We start from the raw sequence: 22,745 nt of genomic DNA, 5'->3' as shown, positions 1-22,745 counted from the left end.
AAAATACACTAAAATATTTAATTACTTTGTTTTGTTTTGAAAATGTAATCTCACCTTGAATTTCAAGTGTTGTCTAGTGTATGAGTTTTTTTTTTACTTAGATTTGTAAGTATTCTTTGCCAAAACTCATATAGATGAATAATTTTGTTAACAAGTATTACAATTATTATAGGATAAAAACATAATATATTGGATAAATAATATATTAGATAAAGTTAAACATATAACCATACTTTTTAGGTCAACATGAGGTTGATTGATTTTTTATTTTGATTATTTGAATTAATTGAGTCAAAATTCAGTGTAAATTTAATATATACAAGAAGCGTCAGTTTAATTTATTAATAAATTTATTTTCATTGAAATGTATTAAATATTCTTAAACAATTCATTGAATGTTAAATTATTAAAATGATAAAACTGCAACTAAATTAATTTTTTAAGATAACATTTAATTGAATGGTTTGTTTTTTTTCTACAGAGGTGTTTGGAATTCAGTTTTCATTTCTTTTTTTTTTTCCTGTTTTGGTAGTCTTTTAAATCAAACAGAATATTATATTTAATTTTGAGAACCAGTCCCAGTTAATTATACAAAATATAAATAATTTTATAAATTTATGATAGTTATGATATTACTTAATTATATTTATAATTTTCCATTTCCTTTTGAATCATCACACATCTAATAACTATTTAAGAAAATTATTTTAATTATTTTTTTAATGAGTAATTGGGTAAAAATATATAAATATATATATTCCTGCATTTTTGTGAGAATGTTCCATGATTTTTTAAAATAAATAATTAAATAGTTATAATTTTATATTTTATATTTAAAACATAATTTAAATTTTGACCAATATTTATTTTATAAATTGTGAATGCTAAACAAGGAAATTTGAAATTCTAACAATGCAATATGCTACTTAAGAAAAACAAAAGTTTAGAGTTTGTGTTCTGTAATCCAATCCAATTTCAACTACACTTTATTCCTTTTTTATTTAAGTTGATTTTTACCTTTCACTGTCATTTAGTTCTTCGAGGTCCTATCTCTGTAATCCACTACTCAACCACACAAACATGTACCTTGTAACCAGAGTTACCATGTACATTGTCAATTTTACCCTTTATAATTACAAACTATGACTGTTATTTTTTTGAGATAAATAAAGACTTTCCTTTTACCTCACTTTTTTTTCACCTGCCAAATTTACACATTATACTTGTATGTGCTATTGTTCCCTTCATACTTTTATGATTATCCTCATAAATTTATCACCTAACTAAATTAAAGTTTTTTCAAGTTTATATGAAGTTTAACTTTTGTTTATTTGACCATTTTTTATACTCAATGTTATGTTTGGTTTTATATATAAAATATTAGTGAAATAGTTTTATAAATGATTAAAAGAAATCTTAACTTTTTGTCTTAATTGGTATAGGAAAAAAAAAATAACAAGAAGATAAAATAAATGAAAAAATTAATTAAAAATTTATTGAAATGGAAAGTTGTTTGTTTATAAAGTAAAATATTTTTTTTATTAATATGTCTATTTATTAGTCATTGATATTAATTAGTATTCATTATTATTATATTTTTATCATTATCTATAACTAGTTATAAAAATATTCTTTTATTTGTTAAATTAAAAATATTACAATATAAAATACTATGATAAGCATATAAATACATATCTGAATTTTCAATGTTTACAAAAAAATCAAGAAAAAGAAAATAAACAAAAATACACTTGTAATTAATTATAATATATCAAAAAATTATCTAAAGTTAATATAATCAGCTATATTTATAGGAAAATTTTAACTATATAATTAATTATATTACAAATTTGCACATTTATTCACATCTATCTACTGAATTAAGAGTGGTGAAACAGTATCAGATTAAGTGAGAACTCTGAAATACGGTGCGCGCGTGGGTCTAGGGTTTCTGCATTTCAAAATTAATAGATCATCGGCATGTGTTGCACGTGTAAACATCTCATTACATTTGTCTGACCATACATTACGTGTCTCTGTACTTCATTTTTTATATTTTGAATTTAAATAATATCTCAAAACATTAATTAGATTATTATGATAAAAATTAATTTATTAGAAATTAATAATAATAATGAATTTATTATAATAATATCAGTATATTTTAATTAAACTCAAAATATATAGAAAGTATGTATTTTTTAAAAAAATTTATAGTCAGATGCTGAAAAGGACAACGGTCACCCAAAGTGCTTATACTTTGAATCCAGGTGTTTGACTTTAATTACAAAATGTTGTTATTTTTTTATGTGAAAAGTTACTGAATCATCTGGACTTAATTTAAAATAACACCATAACAATAATCAATCGATATCTATGTATATGAAAAATAACTACATTGGGAATTTTTTTAATTATTAATATTTAGTTCATGAAGATAAACACTTTAATTTATGTATGGTCAGGATTTCAATTTTCAGAGTAGAATTTCAATTAATTATTGTAAAAACATGTTTTAATATTACAAAACAAACTCGATAAAAAGTATGTAAATTATTATTATAACTATTTAAAAATAATTATAATATAGACTTTACTAACAAAAAAAACTAAAAGAAATTCTACTCTCAGTTTGTCACGAGCTAGCTTATGCTTATTACATATATCTGAATTCACATAATTAAGGTGATCATTGCAAAATATAAACAAATACATAACAAATATATAAAGACAAAAGACTTAACTAAAGTACCAAAAGAATAAATTTGTACATTTTAAATCAATAATATCACATTCATACTTATAGCCAAGTAGGAATAATCATATCAATTTTAGACTTCGACCATCTGGATACATATATTGAAGTCAGATTCATAAGAAACATGTCCCGTGCGTGGTAAAATAATTTGTCCATGTCATACTATCATTCCATCAAACTATTAAATATCTATGGCCAATACATCCAAGATCACATCATCAATTTGTCATGTCGTACAATTCACTATTATATTATTCAAAATTAGTTCCATACAATTTTCACATACCAAATGGAACGAAGAAAAAAGGAATAAGAGATAATAGATACTCATTTTTTTATATGGCGAAAAAGTCAAATTTATAATTCAAAGAATACAATTCAAGAGTTACAAATAATTAATACAAATAACTAAATCAATAATAAGTAATTGAAACAAATAAATCAAACAATCAATCATATGAATAATTGTAGCAAAGCAATGGACAAAAATTTATTCATAACACTCTCCCTTAGGTATGGATTATAGAATGTGTCTCCTTAAAACTTTACTAGGAAAAATCTGTTGGGATAAAAACCTAGTGAAATATAAAAAAGTATTTCATTCTTTATTCTTTGATACAATATTGTTTATCACATTATATTTTTTCCCCTCATGTAAACTTACATCATTAAGACAACAAAGTTCAATCTTGTTAATCAATTGTTCAAAATTTCTCCTTGACAAAGACTTTGTAAATAGGTTTGTCAGATGAATAAATCTTTTAGATTTCTATATCACCCTTCCATTGAACAATGCAATATTGTTTTCATATATAGTTGTTGATTTCATTTTTCCGATGATAAACCACAAGTTTGTCACATATGTTGAATTATAGACATTAACAAAAAACATTCACAACTTACCTCGTGTAATGCTAAACTTTTTGTATGATTTGATGATGTTGTTGTTATTGTTTGTTTCAAAAAACGTCATGAAACCGTTGTGCCACCACATGTAAACAAATATCCTGTTTATAATCAATTATTGTGAGGATCTAATAAATGATTTGCATCTACATAACCTATTAGATTTGATTTTGAATAATTTGGATAAAATAAACTCATATTCATAATACTCTTAACAAATTTACTCTAGTCCAACATGTACTTGTAGGTGAATAACTATATTTTGCTTAACAAATTTATAACAAATACTATATTAGGTCTAGTATAATTAATAAGATACATTAATGTTCATATAACACTAAGATATGGTACTTCTTAGTTCTTTATCAATAACTAAGAAGTAAGACTATTTCTATACTATTCTTTTAATAAGTACTCACTAAGACGATTATACTACATACGTTCTTATTGCTTTAATCCATAAAAGGATTTGTTCAATTTCATTGAATAATCTTGTTTAGAATTTGCATTATCGGACAAATTAAATCCTTCAAGGAGTTTCATATAAATATTATTCTAAAGAGAATCGTACAAATAAGCTGGAAGAACATCCATTAGATGTATATGCATATCTTCTTGTGCTATTAGGCTAATCAAATATTGTTGCATCTAATACTAGTGAACATGTCTCTTCAAACATCAATACCAAGTTTTTGTGAAAAACCTTAGACAATTAATCGTGCTTTGTATCTAACAATTTCACCTTTCTCATTTTGTTTTTGAGCAAAAATCCATTTGTATCCAACAGGTTTTACATCTTCAAGTGTGTGATCTACAAGAATAACAACCTTTTGTTTAGCAAGTAAATCTATTTGTGCTTGTATTGTCTCTTTTCATTTTGACCAATCATTTCTTTATTGACAATCTTCAATGGTCATTAGTTGTTCCTTATTGTCATTTATAACATTCATCACTATATTATGCAAAAGTCTTATCAATGTTGACTTTATTTTGATTCTATATTATCTTATTCATGATATAATTTATTGAGATGTCATTATTTTAAACAATTTTAGGTACTGAAGGTTCTTTAGAACCAAATCATTAATTATATCAAATAAATCTTTTCGAGTTTTCACTTTTTAAGTCATCTAACCTCTTAGCTCATTTTCTCATTGAGAATTAATATCAATTCTATTTAGAGTATTTAACAACTTATATACGTGGTTCAATTACTCTTTTTGTGTTAGGAAAAATATATAGTAATTAGTTGACTAATTTTGTAAATGAATTATTTTTTGAACTTCAAGTTTACATTTTTTTACAAGATCAATATGAGATAAGGATAATTCATTTCAGTTAATATATATTTTTAATTATTTTATTTCTTTTTCTAATGTTTAAAACAATTATTTGCAAAACTAACCGTCAAAAAATCAAATTGTAAATAAGTATTCTTGTTCAAAATATATTTTTACATTGAAATAATTCAACTCATGTTGGAATTTGTTCAAAAAAAAATGTGAGTAACTTAAATAAAAACAATACAGTAAATTCTTTTAACCTGAAGGAAATTTGAAGGAAATGACGACCTTGTGCTAAAACAATTATATCCTTTTGTTATGGAAGTGTTATTTTATTTATTAATAAAGTGGTTATAAATTATTGATCTTTCGAATAAAAAGATAAAATCTCGGTTACAGAATATAAAAATAATAACAAAATATAAATTAATATACATTTTTCTATCTTTTGTTAGAATACCTTTTATATTATAAGAAGTTAATTAAATCAAAACTAATTACAAAATCAGATATAAAACAAACTTAAAACTAATTTTTGAATTCATAAACTTTATATTAACATTTGAACATTTCATCAATATTTGAGTATCGGATTAGATCTCTATCTATCAAGACAATACAAAATTGTTGAAACATGATACAATATAAATTCAAGTATAATAAAATTAGTATAAAATTATTAATTATTTTTATCTTCTATAATGTATATATTTATTTAACATTCTTTACTTCTTTTTACCTCTTCAAAAACTTTAAAATATTATAAAAAAAAATTCAGTACTAATATGACGAACTTTTATGCAGGTTGAAATTAATTTTCTATGACCTGCATCCGTTAGAAATATAGACAACATAAAAAGTATTTAAAAAAATATGTTTTATATATTCCAGTAAATTAATTACACCAATTCACTATATTACTTATAACTAGCCTATTTTCACTATCTTACTTATAAATAGCCTATTTTCACTGTCTTATTTATAAATAGCCTATTTCTTATCACTACGTTGGTGATGTAATTTCTATAAGAAAAATCTAATACAATTTCACAAAATATTTTTTTCCTACTCCTAAAAGCATGTTCCTATGTATTTTTATATTTAATAAAATGATTTAGTCTCAATTTCATGCTTTAAAAAAATAATAATGTACCTTCATGTTACAAAAGACAGTATATTATACATACATACATATTCATATATATATAAAATAAAAATCCATACTTCAATTACTATGTATCCATAACTTTTTTTTTTGTTAAACTCCGCAAATTTAGTGCAATGTATTGTATATCTAAAAAAGGAGTGGAAATGGGTGACTCATATCATTATCAAAGGGTCAAACATTAACACTTCAATACTATATAAGTGTAAGTAGTTGATTGGTGATTAGTGACGTTCAACAAATTCAACTTATATATGCCATGTATGTCACTATCCCATTATATTTTTCTGTCCCCATTAAACCATCATGCATCTCCCTTCATCGTATCAAATTCAAACTTCTCAAACCTAATTTATACTATAAGTAAATTAGTTTGATCAAAATCTCTTATTTAACTGTATATTTAATTTAATGTCAAACTTAGTTGAATATAAATATGTGACTTGTATTAAAACTAGGGCAACTTTCATTTTTCATGTCCAAAACGTAAGTTTGATGTTAATAAATACAACGTGAAACCAAAATACGATGACATGTTCATAAATACAACAAAGTTAAAATTTTGAAAAAGTTACATTTCAATGTTTTGTATAAAACTTATCGTGGAAGTTTCATCAAAATAGTTATGAAAAAACTATCGTGATATATGTTACTTCCACGATGTTTATGACAAAGATCATCATGATATATGTTCATCATACTCAAATTATTTAAATTTCAAATCACACGAAGGTTAAAGAGAGAACCATCGCGATAGTTTAATTTCAAATTTTAATTATTTTGATGTAATTTATTTGTATAACGACAATAAATAATATCGTCATGATTTACAACAATCACTACATTGACTTATCTATTATGATTTTAGTTAAAATTTTCACAATGACATGATCAACAATGAAAAAGTTATCGTAATAGAAAGACATTTTTCGTCATCGTAATACACATTTTTTATAGTAGTGATTACAAATTTTAACGTTTACTCATCTCATTCTTAATTTATCATGTGCGTCCAATTTATATCCTTTTAAGAAAAGTAAATTAAAGGGAAATGAATAAAAATTTAAGAAGTTGATAATTTTGGAAAAAATATATTTTATCTTAATTTTGTTTGAAGAATAATATGGTAAAAACATAAACATTACACTAAAAATGACCTTTTTAACAACACTATATTTTAAGAATGTTTGTGAGACTATAAATGGTTAACAAACATTCATTGAAAGTGTTATCTTTCTCATATCTAAAGGTAACACACCTTAGATAACTTTTCCTTAAAATACAACTTTTTTAAAGAAGGTTGAATCATAACAAAAAGGAAATCCATTTCATTCTATAAAAACAAATCCACATCATGAATTTGAGTATATAATATCCAAATCTCAACAATACGTCCTTTTCAGAAAGATTTACAAAGACTTAATTATCATTCCTAAACACTTTCAATAAATAAAAAATGTTATTCTCTTCCTTTTGTTTCCTTATTTTTCTCATACCTAACCTTTTCTTCGTATTCCACCTTTTAAATTTGAGTATTATGTGTCCCTCCATCAGAGTAGCTTGAAATCAAAGTGTTAATAGTCACGTAACACCCTATGGGCACCAAACTGTTGCCATAGTTTAAGAATCCGTAGGTCCTTTTCTTTTCTTTTCTTCATTTACTTCATCACCCTTCTCTTTCTTTTTGATTTTTCAGTTTCTCTTTATTATTTTTCTGATTTTCTATAATTGTTTCTCAGCATTATCTGAAACATTCTTTTATACCCTTTTCTCCAATGTAGATCGTTAGCTAAGTGGTCTAAGTAAGGTATCTTCAACCAATTGAAATTGAAATTTGAGTTATTAATAAGTTTTTTTTTGCTCTAAAGTCCTTTTATTCTTACTTATTTTATAGGTTAGTAGTTCAAGATTTGACTGATCCTTTCCATTAAAAAAATTATTCTTTCAACTATAGTCGAACTTCTAATGAGAGTTTAGTTGATTTGGTGATGCTTCTTTAGATTTCTAGAAGTCTTAGTGTGCTTTCAAGTCCTCCTTTTTATATAACTTGAGAAACAAAGCAATTGTTTAATTAGATAAGAGAATCAATCTAGAATTATAGACAAGTTTAGTTATATTATAAGATTGTTGAATGTTATCGGTATAGGAATTACTAAAATTATAAAATTAATTATATACATTTATATTTATTAATTTATTATTGCATTCATTGTTATTGGAATGTGAAATTGTTTTTGATAGGTCAATAAAGAATAATAGTTGCATTATACAAATTTTACATTCAATTAATCGAATGTTAAAATATAGTTGAAAGATGCTATAAAAAATGATAAAATTGTTTTGTGAACATATTGGTTTTGTTTGTTTTATATATATGCTGCTTAAGCGATGTTCAAACAATGACCATCAACTTAGATGTAGATTATTATCACTTAAGCCTTCACTTAATTGAGCGATAACTTTTATTGCTCACGTTGTGGTTTGGAATTTGAGAAAAGATATGTTGCATTAGTTATTTGTCCTCTAAAGCAAACTTTTATTTGCTCAAGGCACAACTTCAGGAAGGAAAAATCAATATTAACTTACCTTTTGTTTAGTTTTTTTAATATGAATATTTAAATTATATCTTTCGATAAAAAGCAAGTTCACTTTTGAGATCCACTTAAAATATTGTATTTTATATAACTTTTAACTTATATGATTGTATTTTGTTCTGTAAATTCAATCGTTTATAATTATATATATATATATATATATATATATATATATATATATATATATATATATATATATATATATATATATATATATATATATGGGTTGCTAACGCGCGTACGCCTGTTTTTTTAGTTGGTACATTTTAGCAATGTGTATCGGATTTTAGTAGACAAAAATACCCTTATATATCATAGATTCTAAGTTTTAAGGTTAAGGATATTTTAATAATTTTCATTCTCATAACTAAAAAAAACCCAAACCCTTACTGACCTCTCTCATTCCTCTCAACTCTTTCTCTTTCATCTCTTCTTCCAACATTTTCTCTGTCATCCTATGGTAGCCCAACTGAAAAAAAAATCAGAAACATTAGTTAAACAATCTTACAAAAAATAACTAAAAAAAAAGAAAACCCTTGCTTACCTCCCTCATTCCTCTCAACCCTTTCTCTTTCATCTCTCTCACTCCAACATTTTCTCTATCATCCTATGGTAGCCCAACTGAAAAAAATCAGAAACATTAGTTAAACAATATTACAAAAAAAGATTTTATAATGAGTTTTCATTTTATAATTTTTGTCTTATCTAATTTTATCCAATTTTCACAAGCATAAAGAAATTGGTAATTTTTAGAGATGATGATTCAACATATGCAGATGATGAAATTAGAGAGGTTAGTGAAGATGGTGAAATTGAAGAGATCTTGAATGAACCTTTGCCTGAAGGTGGATATGTCAATGACTCAACTCTTTACAAAGACAAATTGTTTAATGGAAAATGTTTATGATTTTTTCAATTGGGGCTATAGTAGGGATGACAGAGAAAATGTTGGAGTGAGAGAGATGAAAGACAAAGGGTTGACAGGAATGAGTGAGTAAGGGTTTGGGGTTTTTTTTTTAAGTTGTGAGAATGAAAATTATTAAAATACCCTTAACCTTAAAAGTTAGAATCCATGTTATATAAGGGTATTTTTCTCTACTAACATGCGTACGCACGTTAGCAAATCCCGTATATATATATATATATATATATATATATATATATATATAGGGGTTTGCTAACGCGCGTACGCCTGTTTTCAGTTGCTACATTTTAGCAATGTGTACCGGATTTTAGTAGACAAAAATACCCTTATATATCATGGATTCTAAGTTTTAAGGTTAAGAGTATTTTAATAATTTTGATCTCAAAACTTCGAAAAAAAAAAGAAACCCCCAAACCCTTACTCACCTCTCTCATTCCTCTCAATCCTTTCTCTTTCATCTCTCTCACTCCAACCTTTTCTCTGTCATCCCTACTGTAGTCCCAATTGAAAAAATCAGAAACACTTGCCTTTAAATAATTTGCCTTTGTAAAGAGTTGAGTCATTGACATATTCACCTTCAGGCAAAGGTTCATTCAAGATCTCTTCAATTTCACCATCTTCCCTAATTTCTATAATTTTATCATCTGCATATGTTGAATCATCATCTCTAAAAAAACCCTCCAGGCCAATTACCAATTCTTTCGGATGTGATTATGCTGGTGAAAATTAGATAAAATTATATAAGACAAAAATTATAAAATGAAAATTCATTATAAAGTCATTTTTTTGTAAGAAATTGTTTAACAACAAGTGTTTCTGATTTTTTCTAGGCCAATTACCAATTCCTTTGATGTCATTATGCTTGTGAAAATTAGATAAAATTAGATAAGACAAAAATTATAAAATAAAAACTCATTATAAAATCATTTTTTTGTAAGAAATTGTTTAACATCAAGTATTTTTGATTTTTTCCAGGTCAATTACCAATTCCTTTATGCTTGTGAAAATTGGATAAAATTAGATAAGACAAAAATTATAAGATCAAAACTCATTATAAAATCATTTTTTTGTAAGATTGTTTAACGGCAAGTGTTTCTGATTTTTTTCAATTGAGGCTACAGTAGGGATGACAGAGAAAAGATTGGAGTGAGAAAGATGAAAGAGAAAGGGTTGAGAGGAATGAGAGAGGTGAGTAAGGGTTTGGGGTTTTTTTTTCTTTTTTTAGTTTTGAGAATGAAAATTATTAGAATACCCTTAACCTTAAAACTTAGAATCCATGGTATATAAGGATATTTTTGTCTACTAAAATTCGGTACACATTGCTAAAATGTACCAACTGAAAAACAAGCGTACGCGCATTAGCAAACCCCATATATATATATATATATATATATATATATATATATATATATATATATATATATATATATTATTTATAGTGATTATGAGATGTTACGTTACTCGAACGAATTTTTATCCTACCAATAAATAATTATTAGAGTAATTATCACAAAAATCCTTGTTACATATACAACTTTGAAATTAAATGCGATCCCACTTCTTTAGATTGAGCAAATCTTTACAATGTAACTAAAATAGTATCATCTATTGATAAGAAAAACAACTTTGCGTACTAGGAACAAATGTGTTGTTATTATTATGTTCTCATTTACAACTTAAATAAATCACATTAATTTTTACTACATTATTAGAAGCAAATTCAGTTGCATAATCACCATCAATTTATTCGAATTAAATTTTATTTTAAATAACAAAAAAAACAAATTTCTTATACATTTCTTATATTTGCTTATGAATATGAAGTATTTGTGTATAGTAATGTGGAGTTTTGATTTTTTTAGTCGTAAAAGAATTTGGGAATTGAAAGATTCGTTGTTAGTGTGGTCATAGAAAGTTAACGTGACTTTGAAAGAAATGTAGAAAGTTTACGTTGGTGTGTGGACACAGTAGTAGTAGTATCATGCGGTCATATCATATAATAGGAATAATTAATAGATTATGCTCATTTTTTAGCAAAATATGATAGTATGCCTTGCTGCACCACTTCACTCAAGTGCACCTTAAATGGCTTGTGTGACCACATTACAAAAGTATTTTAAATACTTAAAATGACTTTCATATATGTCCTACTTTTACCTTGCACTTTATGATTTTGTGAAGTTATGCCATGGTTAACACTTTGGAATTGTTTATAGGGAGTACTTTGAATAATTATTTTGAATAATTATTTTTGATGATGTTGATTAATGTTTTTGATTTAATAAATAAGTTGTAAAACTATGATTAATTGTATGTGGTATCAATCTATGTTGAATGTATGATGATTTGTACTGAATGCTAAAACTATTAAAAATTGATGTCTTATTTTCTATTTTAATTGATTAAGAAAATTAGTTAATAGATTAAAACTGTGTGTAAATTTTAATCAATTAAGAAATTAATGTAATTGATTAAAATTGACAAATATGTGTTTTTGCTACATATAAGTGTTCTATTTCTTTTGCAGGCACAAAAAAAATACTTAGAGCTTTTAATTGTGAAACAAAAACATTCTTTAGATGTTTCTGTCGCTCTGTCACGTCTTTTAAAGCCACTTAAATTCATTAATTCGCTCAGCGTACATGTACTGGTGCGCTATGCGAATTTTCTTAACTGCTACACTTTAACTGATGTTATTCGCTCGGCGCACAGGTACTGATGCGCTATGCGAATTTTCTTCTTCTGGCAGTGCAAATTTTGACTTTCGCTTTGCGAAAATTGGTTGACAGAGTCTAAATAATACACCATATCATGTACAATATTTTACATAACAATCTACTACCTATTACAACTTTTCAATGAGGAACAACATGAATAATTACAAAATTGAGCTCATTTATAAGTATAAAAACAACTCTTTTTCACACTTATCAAAGGTCTTGGAGCATTCTTGGAGAAGCCAAACATTGAGATAATTCAAGTTGCAACGCTTCAATAATGAAAGAAAAGATCAAGGAAAAATCAGAATTCTAGTTTATTTATAATATTAGTAATAAAAGTGTACTAGGTTTTGTTTTTATGTAATTATTTGTGAATTGTAGTTGCCTTTGCTAGGCAATGTTCCTAGTGTATAATCTCACCCTTAGGACTATGTTCTTGGTTCCTAGTGCGAGTGTGTAGCCACCTTTAGGAGTTTGTTTGTGTTGTAATTAGAGATTTAGAGTAGGTGAATCTTATATTATATAATCTTGATACTTATTATTAGTGGATTTCCTTTTAACTAAGGTAGTTGAAAGAAGACGAAATGTAAACTCTTGAAGAGTTAAACCAGTATAATTCATTAAAAATAGTTTTATACACCACCAAATTTTCAAAAAAGAGTAAAAATAGTTTTAAATTAATTCACCTCTTTTGATTGAGATATATTATTGTCACAATTTAACAGGAATCAAATCCCATTTTCACAATTTTAGGGAAGTTATTTCTCAACTAATTAATTTTTTTTTTATGAATTGATTAACTTCTCTTGATTTAAGTTTATAACTGTGTGGTTCCTTCCATGTTTAATGTTTCTCTTGTATTAACCACCAAGACATTGTAACTATTTCTCATATTCATAATTGAAATATCTGCTTTTGATTTGGACTTGGAGTAAATCTTGGTTGTCCAAGGTTTTATTAATAAATAGTGTTATCACAAGTTGTGATGAATTTATAAAATCATTAACTTCATACATTCTTAACTTTTAAGTGTTGATTTTTAATGTCAGTGTTCGATTTTACAGATATTTATAAAGATATTCTCCTACTCAAGTTAATTTTTAACAGAGAAGATATTGTTTATTTCAGACAAGTAATTTAGTTTAGAATAATAACTAATAAATTTTTTTATCTTGGGACTCACCTAATTAATGGACGATCAAGAAAGAACTTTGAGTTGATCATGGTTTACACATTCCTTTGTTCTTAAAATTGTTTAATTACATGTTTTGATGACAATGTTGCATTTATTGGATTGTTGATCGTGTGTGGAGAATTCGATATGTGTTGGTTGTCATTGTTCAAAATTCTAACTATTCACCATGTGTTGCGCCAAAATAATTATGATATTTTTTAAATTCTCTTAACTAATGTTAAATTCATATTGGGGCTTTAAGATTTTGTTTTGAGTTCGATAAATTAAAGAGGGTAAATGTTAAAGAATCAACTACAATCTAATTATGTGAATTTAATATTCATTCAATAGATTTATTAGATTATACTTATAGAAAAGTAATAGTATTAAAACTCTAAGTATTGTGTATTGTGTGATACATTTCATTATTTCTCTCTCTTTAAGTCTTTATTTTATTATTTTATGAATATTCTAATTGATGTTATAAAAGTGGAGAAAGACCAAATTAATATTGAGATCATTATCACCTCACGCTGTGTTTTCTATAGTACTTAATCACTTATTGCAAGAGATTTAAGTTTCAGATTGAAGTAAGATATCATCATATGTTGATTTATATGGATTAGCAGCTCAACCCGCAATAACTAACTAACACTGCTTTTCTATATCCATTTTTTCATGTTCACTGCTCTTAATCAGTAGTAAATTTATGTTATAATAAACAAGTTGACCAATAAAATTTATCATATTTTATTCAATTTTAATTTAAATAATCCAAACACCAAAATATAATTACCATATCATGTCACACTAAACTTTACCTAATTCCATTCAAAGCTCAAATCATAGACCAAACAGAGAGACATATATATCAGTTAGCACTTGGTGTGTTTGTTGCCAAGAACTTGTGCAGAGGATGATGACGTAAATTTGCACGACTTTTGTAGTTAATTTTCCAAAATATAGTGTTTCTTTGATGCAACAAATTATACGTTATAGTTTTGTATCAGTGTAGTAGTTTGGTTTGATAAAATTAAAATGTACAACATGATGATTCGCTTCTGAAAACATTTTTCTAAAAAATCTTGTATTTTGTTTTGGACATTATTCAGGTAATTAATTTCAAGCACATTATCAGTTATTTTGAGCTCAACAAAGTATTTAACCAAGAGTTAAAGTACACCTACTATAGAGATTTTTTCTTTCAAAAAGAAAAAATGACAAATATGGAAACTTCCATAAGCACGAAATTGATATTGCTTTTGCTTTAGTTCTATGCCTATTTTTGATGTACTAGTTACATGCTCTTTTTATCTGGCTTGTTGCTTTGTTTGTAGTTTCCTTCTAGGAAGGAAATTTCTGTAGAAAATGCCGGGACAATGACATTTATCTCTTTACAAGAAAAATAGAGTTATGTCAATTAATTTGATAGACTAAACCTTTTTAGTACATTATCATTTCTCTTCTGGTGAGTTTATTCATCAACCTACCTAAATTTCACTAACCGATAAACTTACCTAGATTAAGGGCTTTTTCTTTTCAAATAAAGAACAATTTTGATCAAATTTTGATATTAATTGCAGCTTTCTTTGACCATTTTAAACACACAATTCAAGCATCAATATAGTATATTTTGAATAGACAAGTTATTTAAATATTGTCCAAATCTAGAACCCAAATCATTGATATCAACAAATTGTTCAACCATGAAGTCAATTCTTTATAAGCAAATTAAGTTCAAAAGTAAAATGATTTTTGACATACATATAAAACATTTCTTAATATAATTTTTTTATAATAATTACTGTTTTTACATTTACAATTAATTTTTATAAAAGGAGGTAAAGAAAAATATTCCATATTTTGAAGTAGAATAGAGTGAGTAGTTAAGAAGAAGGAAGATAAAATGATGATGTGTGGTTTTGTTTCAGAAAACATTGAGTGAGAAGGAGACAAAACGCTAACATGGCCGGCACACTTGAAAGAACAAAGTCCCATGTTGCGTGAAACAAGAAACGCGCGTGAACTCAATCCAATCTCATTCTTAATAAATTAAAAAAGAAAGAAGAAGAAAAAGTGCACAAGGAAGAAAGAGGACATTTGTCCTAACCATTGTGAATTTTGATCTTCTGGACCAAACTCTCAACCGCCTGGACTATCTTTCCAATCTCACCTCTTTCTCTCATATTCAAACAAAAATCTTTGCTTTCTCAATTCTTCATCCTTTTTCTTTTACAATTTTTCACCCTGAAAAAGGGAGAGACAAGACAATCATGGTCCAGTTTTGAATTAAGGTGGTAAAAGACAGAAACAAAACATGGGTTCTTCTTCAAGAGTTGGCAGTAGCAGCTACGATTACTCCTTCAAGGTTCTTTTGATTGGTGATTCTGCTGTTGGCAAGAGTAGTCTTCTCCTCAGCTTCATCTCCAATTCTAACTCTATCCATGATCTCTCCCCCACCATTGGTACTTTCTTTTGTCTCTGTTCTGTGAATTTGGCTTCCTTTTTTCTTTCTTGCTTCGAAAAATGGAACAGGGTGGCACAGGATTGAACTGTGTTCTTGCAAATTCAACACCTTTATCAAGACTTCTGTCAAACAATGATGAGGGTCAATCTTTTTGAAAACTTTTCATTTAAAGTGTTTCATAGACTCATGCATTCTTGTGGAAAGTGTTTATGGAGTCAAGTCAGTTTTCTTTCAGTTTTCAGATATCTTTTGTGGACCTTTTGGTCTTTTATATTTTACTCTAATTTATGGTTCCCTTTTATTTTTTATATCCGTATCTTCTTGTTGGACCATATTGCCAATTTTTATTCTTTGGATTTGGTTTGACTTGTGCCGGATAAACACTTTGGTTAACCCATTTTGCGAACAACTTTTCTGAATTGGGAAAAGAAATCTCTTATATGGTCTTCCTAGAATTGAAATTGGACTTGGTCATATCTTAGAGAGGGTTTGATTTGTTTTTAATTTCCATTCAGTTGATATCATTTTCCTAATAGCTACACCGGTACCTTGTTTTTTCAAAAGGTTTTCAAGATTTTATTTTCATTACATTTCAAGATTCTGTTTCACCATTTTCTGAGTGAAATTTTCTACCCAGAATCTTGAAAAACAATGTGGCATTTTTTTTTAAATTATTAGCAAAATTGATATCAATTTCAAAAGAAAACAGGAAAAGAACTAAACGTGTGCTTAAGATTTTTCGTGATGAATGTCACATTCGTTGAAATTTGCTAAATCACCCATTTTTATTTTTTGAGGAATTTTATTTTCATTATCAGTATCTTATTTGAAAGTTGAAGCAATTGATCTTGTGCATGCATACATACGGTTAAATAGCGCAATTGTCTTGTGGGGTGATACATTTAACCTTCTTTGTTCATGGTATTTTATTTGTCTCTTACAGTTGGTTATGATTTATTATAATATTGAGGCATTTGACTTTAAACTTTATACTTTCCATATGATTGAGTGGTTCATAGCATAAGGAATTTTGCAGAGTAATTTGTTGTACCATCACACTGCTACATACTGAGCTGTTGGTTCTTGAATCATTTAAGGTGTGGATTTCAAGATAAAGTTTTTCACAGTTGCTGGTAAGAGACTGAAGCTCACTATTTGGGACACAGGTAACAGATTTATACTTTTTAATCATATTTTTGCTGAAGGATTTACCTCAGTTTTCTACTCACTGTGAACATTGTTGTAATGATAATATTGCTTAATACGTGGTTAAGAATTAGATCATCAAGTTTGTGTGTATGCAATAAGAACTTAAATTAAATAGGTTTTACCTTGCAATGGTGAGTTGTTGCTAACGGATTATAATAATAACTTTGATTTAATGTTTGCAGCTGGTCAAGAGAGGTTTGGAACAGTAATAAGTTCTTATTACAGAGGTGCACATGGAATCATTCTTGGTATTCTATCTATATCTATGTTCTTGAAAATAATGCTTGTACTTGCATGAACATTTGCTTCTTTATGCTTTTTCAGTATTGCCTTTAGTGTCTGCATATAATACCTTTTCTTTTTTTCTTTCTATTTTCTATTTAGTCTATGATGTGACACGACGCGAGACATTTACAAATCTCATCGATATATGGGCAAAAGAAGTTGAGCTTTACTCTACTAATCATGATAGCATCAAAATTCTTGTTGGAAATAAGGTGGATAAGGTAAAAGACTGAAACCATAGAGGTTATGTATCTTTTTTCTCATTGTTTTCTTGCATTTCATTGTTTGGAATTTGAAGACTATGAGTTGTGTTATTTTTCAGGAGAGTGAAAGAGCCGTAAGCAAAGAAGAGGGAATGGCTCTTGCACAGCAACATAGATGCTTGTTCCTAGAGTGTAGTGCTAAAACTAGAGAAAATGTTCAGCAATGCTTTAATGATCTCTCATTGAAGGTATATATATAATCATATCTGATATTAAATTTCTTCTTTCTGTTCTTCATGTAATTCCTTAAATTTCCGACAACATGTGACTTGCTAAATTTTTGTTCTTCCATTTAACATTTACAGATATTAGATGTGCCAGGTTTAAGGGAAAAGGGGTCTCTTGCAGTGAGAAGGCAAAATCAAAAACAGTTGTATGAGACATCTCAAAGAGGTGGTTGCTGTTCTTAGTAAATATGCAGCACCATGATATGTTTAATAGATTTTTCAATAGGGATACTATAGTTACTATAGCAGGGTTTTTGTATCATATCAATTGTCACATTCAGATAGTTTGGATGATCATATGCTCCAGCCTATTTCCATAACTCTCACAAGAGGATGCTTGAGATGGATATTTCCATAATTTTGAATTTTTAGTTTTATTATGTGACATTTTTACTTTCATGTTAGGTTCTTCTGGACAGGATTCAAACTCTACCACTTGTGACCATATGTATAAAAGAAAAATTAGGTAGAAACATGTTTAGTTTATAAATATTGGAGATAACTATCAATGAAAATGATACATCCATAAAAAAATGTAAACAAAAAGAATAATAATTATTAGAATGCGTTAACTTGGGGGTGAGACTAGAGGCTTGATAAATATATTTTAGATATTTGTACAAATAGACTTGAAAATTACTTTTTTTTTTTGTTAAATTGAAGTCTATTTCAGTTTTAATTGCTGATTGATCATTTAATATTAAAGTTTAAATAAGATAATAATTTAAATAAGATTATTACGGATTGAGGACTTGAAGAATCAACAAAAGAGTTTCTTCTTATATCTCAATTAATAATTAACATCAGAATTAATATTTTTAAGTGGTAATACTTTAATAATTTTTATTAAAAGATATTTTTTAAACCTAATATAAGATATTAAAATAAAAAAAAGTGATTTTTCTTATATTTATAGAGTTAAGATTTTAAACATTTTCATTATATTGCAATTTTTACTTTTTAGAGTGACATGATATCCCCGTTATTATTTAGTCTTAAAATAATTACTTTCAACTAAGTTTTAAGAAAATTTTGATAATATATAAAATTACAAATAATCATCATAAAAAAAAACTTAAGTTAAATTATTTAATATTAATAGCATAGTATTTATATAAGGATGCTTATCTAGTTATGGCAGAAAGAATAAGATATGAAGAGGAACACTTGAGACGTTGGAATGTTATCACTTTACGTGCAAGTTGGGATGTTATGATACGTACTATCTTTTTGTATTTAGTTTTTGTTTGGATAGGGATATAGCTTTTTGAACCACTATTCTACTCAACTTACACCCCTAGTTCTGCTGAAATTTATCAATAAAATTATGTAAGCGGAAAAATAAACAATTACGTAAAAGATAAAATAATTCCGTCTTTTTAATACATTTTCAATAATAATATAGAGTATGTTATGATATTATAAATTTAACAACCCAAACTATAAAACATCTTAGAAAAATTATTAGTCTTATACAACTTCATCACTTATTTAATTATATGGCCCTGTGTTAAGATATGATCACAATAATATCAAACATTAGTAAATTTTCAACATTAATGATTTTTCTTTGGCCGGCTGTTATATTTGAAATGAACAGAACCTCTCGGATTTTTGTTCCTTACATGTTTAGCAGTTGATAAGTTCAAAGCTATTTAAACTGTTAGGGCGTTGTTCTTGAAAACCAACTAATAAGAGGCACTGATATAGTAACATCCAAAGCAAGAGACTGTGGTGGCATTTCAATGGCTGCAGGTTTTGTTGCTCCTCAACTCAAACATGCTATCTGTGCAATTCTGGTGCTACCATTCTTAGTCACAACAGCCACTAGTGCTGACATATTCCTTGATTGGCACGTTTCCATCGACTTCAATTTAAAGCCTGTTTCTTCTGATCAACCAGTGAGGATTATAAATAACTTTCACCTATTCATCTTTTTATTTGTCTTACTCATGCATTCTTCACTAATACTATTGCTCATATACTCTGCAGGTAATAACAATCAATGGCCTGTTCCCGGGACCCCTTATAAATGCAACAACAAATGATAATATTCATGTCAATGTTTTCAATGGTTTAGATGATCCCTTGCTGTTTACGTGGTATTCTGTACATACTTTTCTCTTTCTTTATCTCTTCAAATAATCAATTAGTCTTACTGATGACCACTTCCAAGATTCGTATATTTTCATTTTGGTGTAGGAATGGTATACAGCAAAGGTTAGATTCATGGCAAGATGGCGTTTCTGGCACAAACTGCCCCATTCCAGCTGGTTGGAATTGGACTTATGATTTCCAAGTCAAAGACCAGATTGGCACATTCTCCTATTTTCCTTCCATCAATTTCCTTAAAGCTGGTGGAGGGTTTGGTCCAATTCGAGTCAACAATCGACCTGTGATCAGTGTTCCTTTTCCAAAACCAGAGGCAGAATTTGATCTTCTGATTGGAGACTGGTACAGCACCGGCTACAAGGTAACTGACTGCTTTCTTGCCTTGTGACTGTCGATACTCACTTTTAAACATTGACATTATTATGCCTTCAGCAATTCCATGGAATGATACTTCATTTCCTGATCTTTAATTTATCGATAGTTGCTTATTTTGTATTTATTTTTTGTTGCTATTTTTGAATATTATTTCGACCAGGACATTAGGTACAGGTTGTCTACTGCTAATGCTCTTCCTCCTGATTGGATGCTAATAAACGGCAAAAGACCGTATATGAACAATTTTTCTGTGTCATATGAGTCTATCAATGTTACACAAGGTGAGAACTGATTAAGAGAAAGGCTAGTGAATCACTTTATGATTACGTTGTCAATTAACTTAACTCCTTTAGGATGATGTGTCTCAGGAAAAACATATCTGCTAAGGATATCAAACGTAGGGACAACTTGGAGCTTCAACTTCAGGATTCAAAATCATCAAATGGTTTTGGTTGAAACTGAAGGTTCTTACGTCAATCAAATAGAGTTGGAGTCTCTTGATGTTCATGTAGGTCAATCCTATTCAGTTCTTGTCACAGCAAATGAAGATGCTGCTGATTACTACATAGTGGCCTCTCCTAAAATGAGTAATGCCACAGATAATAGCACTCTCGTCGGCGTTGCCGTGCTTCATTATGATAACTCTACCATACCAGCTAAGGGGTCTCTCCCAAGTGGTCCAGATCCCTTTGATGTGCAATTCTCCATCAACCAAGCAAAATCCATCAGGTAACTGCATGCCACAAAATGTTACTTGTGTAGTGTAGCTCAAATTTCTTGCGTTTGTTTGTGTGCTTTCTTATTGTCAACATACTATAATGTTTGCAGTTACGAAAACTTAGATCCTAGAGTCAATGTTTGAACATACGCAAACATTCACATTGTGGTTTTTTATTTGAATTAAAGGTGGAACCTGACCACTGGAGCAGCAAGGCCTAATCCTCAGGGAACGTTCAATGTTTCAAATGTGACAATATCTGAGACTTTCATTCTAAACGCGTCTGTAGCAACTATTGATGGATTATCTCGCTACACTGTCAACAATGTGTCTTACTTGACCCCAGATACTCCATTGAAGCTAGCTGATTACTTTTCAAATGGAACTGGAGTATATGAACTCGATGCTTTTTCTAAGAACAGTTCAAATGCAAAGGCCGTGAGTGGAGTTTTCGTTGCCAGTGCATTGCACAAAGGGTGGACGGAGATAGTGCTGAAAAACAGTTTAGACACGATTGATACTTGGCATTTAGATGGATATAGTTTCTTTGTGGTCGGGTAAGTAATCTGCTTCATTTGAAGGATTTTACTAGAAAGTCAGGTTCCTTGTAGAAAAGTATGCATTGCAACAATTGACATGTTATTAGAAGCTAAGTTTATAGTGAGAGCAGCTTCAGCATTAAAATTTGGATGTGATAAATAAGAAATATTTGCTTTCAGAATGGGAGAAGGAGAATGGAGTCTAGAATCACGGCTAACTTATAATCTGTATGATCCTGTTGGTCGATCGAGTGTGCAAGTGTACCCTGGAGGGTGGAGTGCAGTTTATGTGTACCCTGACAACCCAGGAATGTGGAATCTGAGATCACAGAACTTGCAAAGCTGGTATTTGGGTGAAGAGCTCTATGTGAGGGTTTATGATGCTGATCCCAACCCTGCCAAAGAGAAGCCTCCTCCACCAAATCTCCTTCTTTGTGGTTAGTGCATCTTCATAAGTATTTTCTACTGTTTTTTAACCTTCTTTACAAACTTTGTTTTTTGAATGATGATTTTGAAAAGGTGTGATATTATGGTATTGATCCTTTTGAATGTTGACAGGAAAGTATGAACCTCCTGCTCCAACCCCTGCTCCCTCAGTGTCCCCAACACCAAGTGCTCCGTCATCCAATGCATGTAATCTGCATAAAACAAGGTATTAGCAGTTTGTGTTGTTACACCATTTATGCTGTTGTCTGTTATAAACTAACACATGTTCTTTCTGTAACTTCTCTGCAATACGAATAATAGGTATCTGATTGCTATGATCACCACTGTCATATGTTTCTTCTATATTGGTGTTCATTAATTGAGATGGTGCACCCTTTGCTAGGGAGATGGGAGATATGAAGCACAAAAACTCCTACTGTATTTTTCTTTTTCTTTTTAAATTGGTCCATCATGAATGAAATGTATAGAACAAGTATTGCATATCTTCAAATATTTTGGGTATAGTTCAAGATTAATTTCTTATTTATTCTTTGTCTCTTAGAATTAATTTTCATATTTCTATACTTTCTTATAATTTG

At 28.1% G+C, this 22,745-nt stretch overlaps 2 protein-coding genes across 2 annotated transcripts; both read left to right on the top strand.

Annotated features, from left to right (window-relative positions):
• The first annotated feature begins 15,554 nt into the window (after positions 1-15,554).
• Positions 15,555-18,356, top strand: LOC124825524 (ras-related protein RABC2a-like). The gene is made up of 6 exons (XM_047298158.2): positions 15,555-15,990; positions 17,090-17,158; positions 17,384-17,449; positions 17,586-17,707; positions 17,809-17,937; positions 18,055-18,356. The coding sequence occupies exons 1-6, from the start codon at positions 15,843-15,845 to the stop codon at positions 18,157-18,159; spliced, it is 639 nt and encodes a 212-aa protein (XP_047154114.1). The 5' UTR covers positions 15,555-15,842; the 3' UTR covers positions 18,160-18,356.
• A 1,365-nt stretch (positions 18,357-19,721) lies between these two features.
• LOC124825523 (monocopper oxidase-like protein SKU5) lies at positions 19,722-22,525 on the top strand. The gene is made up of 9 exons (XM_047298157.2): positions 19,722-19,877; positions 19,969-20,078; positions 20,179-20,449; positions 20,624-20,744; positions 20,832-21,192; positions 21,370-21,738; positions 21,901-22,157; positions 22,279-22,372; positions 22,468-22,525. Exons 1-9 carry the CDS (start codon positions 19,722-19,724, stop codon positions 22,523-22,525), a joined length of 1,797 nt encoding a protein of 598 aa, XP_047154113.2.
• Positions 22,526-22,745: the final 220 nt, after the last annotated feature.

The sequence above is a fragment of the Vigna umbellata genome, chromosome 8, assembly GCF_029865625.1.
Source record: "Vigna umbellata cultivar VRB3 chromosome 8, Vumbellata_1.0, whole genome shotgun sequence".
NCBI classification, from domain to species: domain Eukaryota; kingdom Viridiplantae; phylum Streptophyta; class Magnoliopsida; order Fabales; family Fabaceae; genus Vigna; species Vigna umbellata.
Note: the sequence above shows the minus strand (reverse complement) of the source record. Positions and strands in the feature narration are given on the sequence as shown.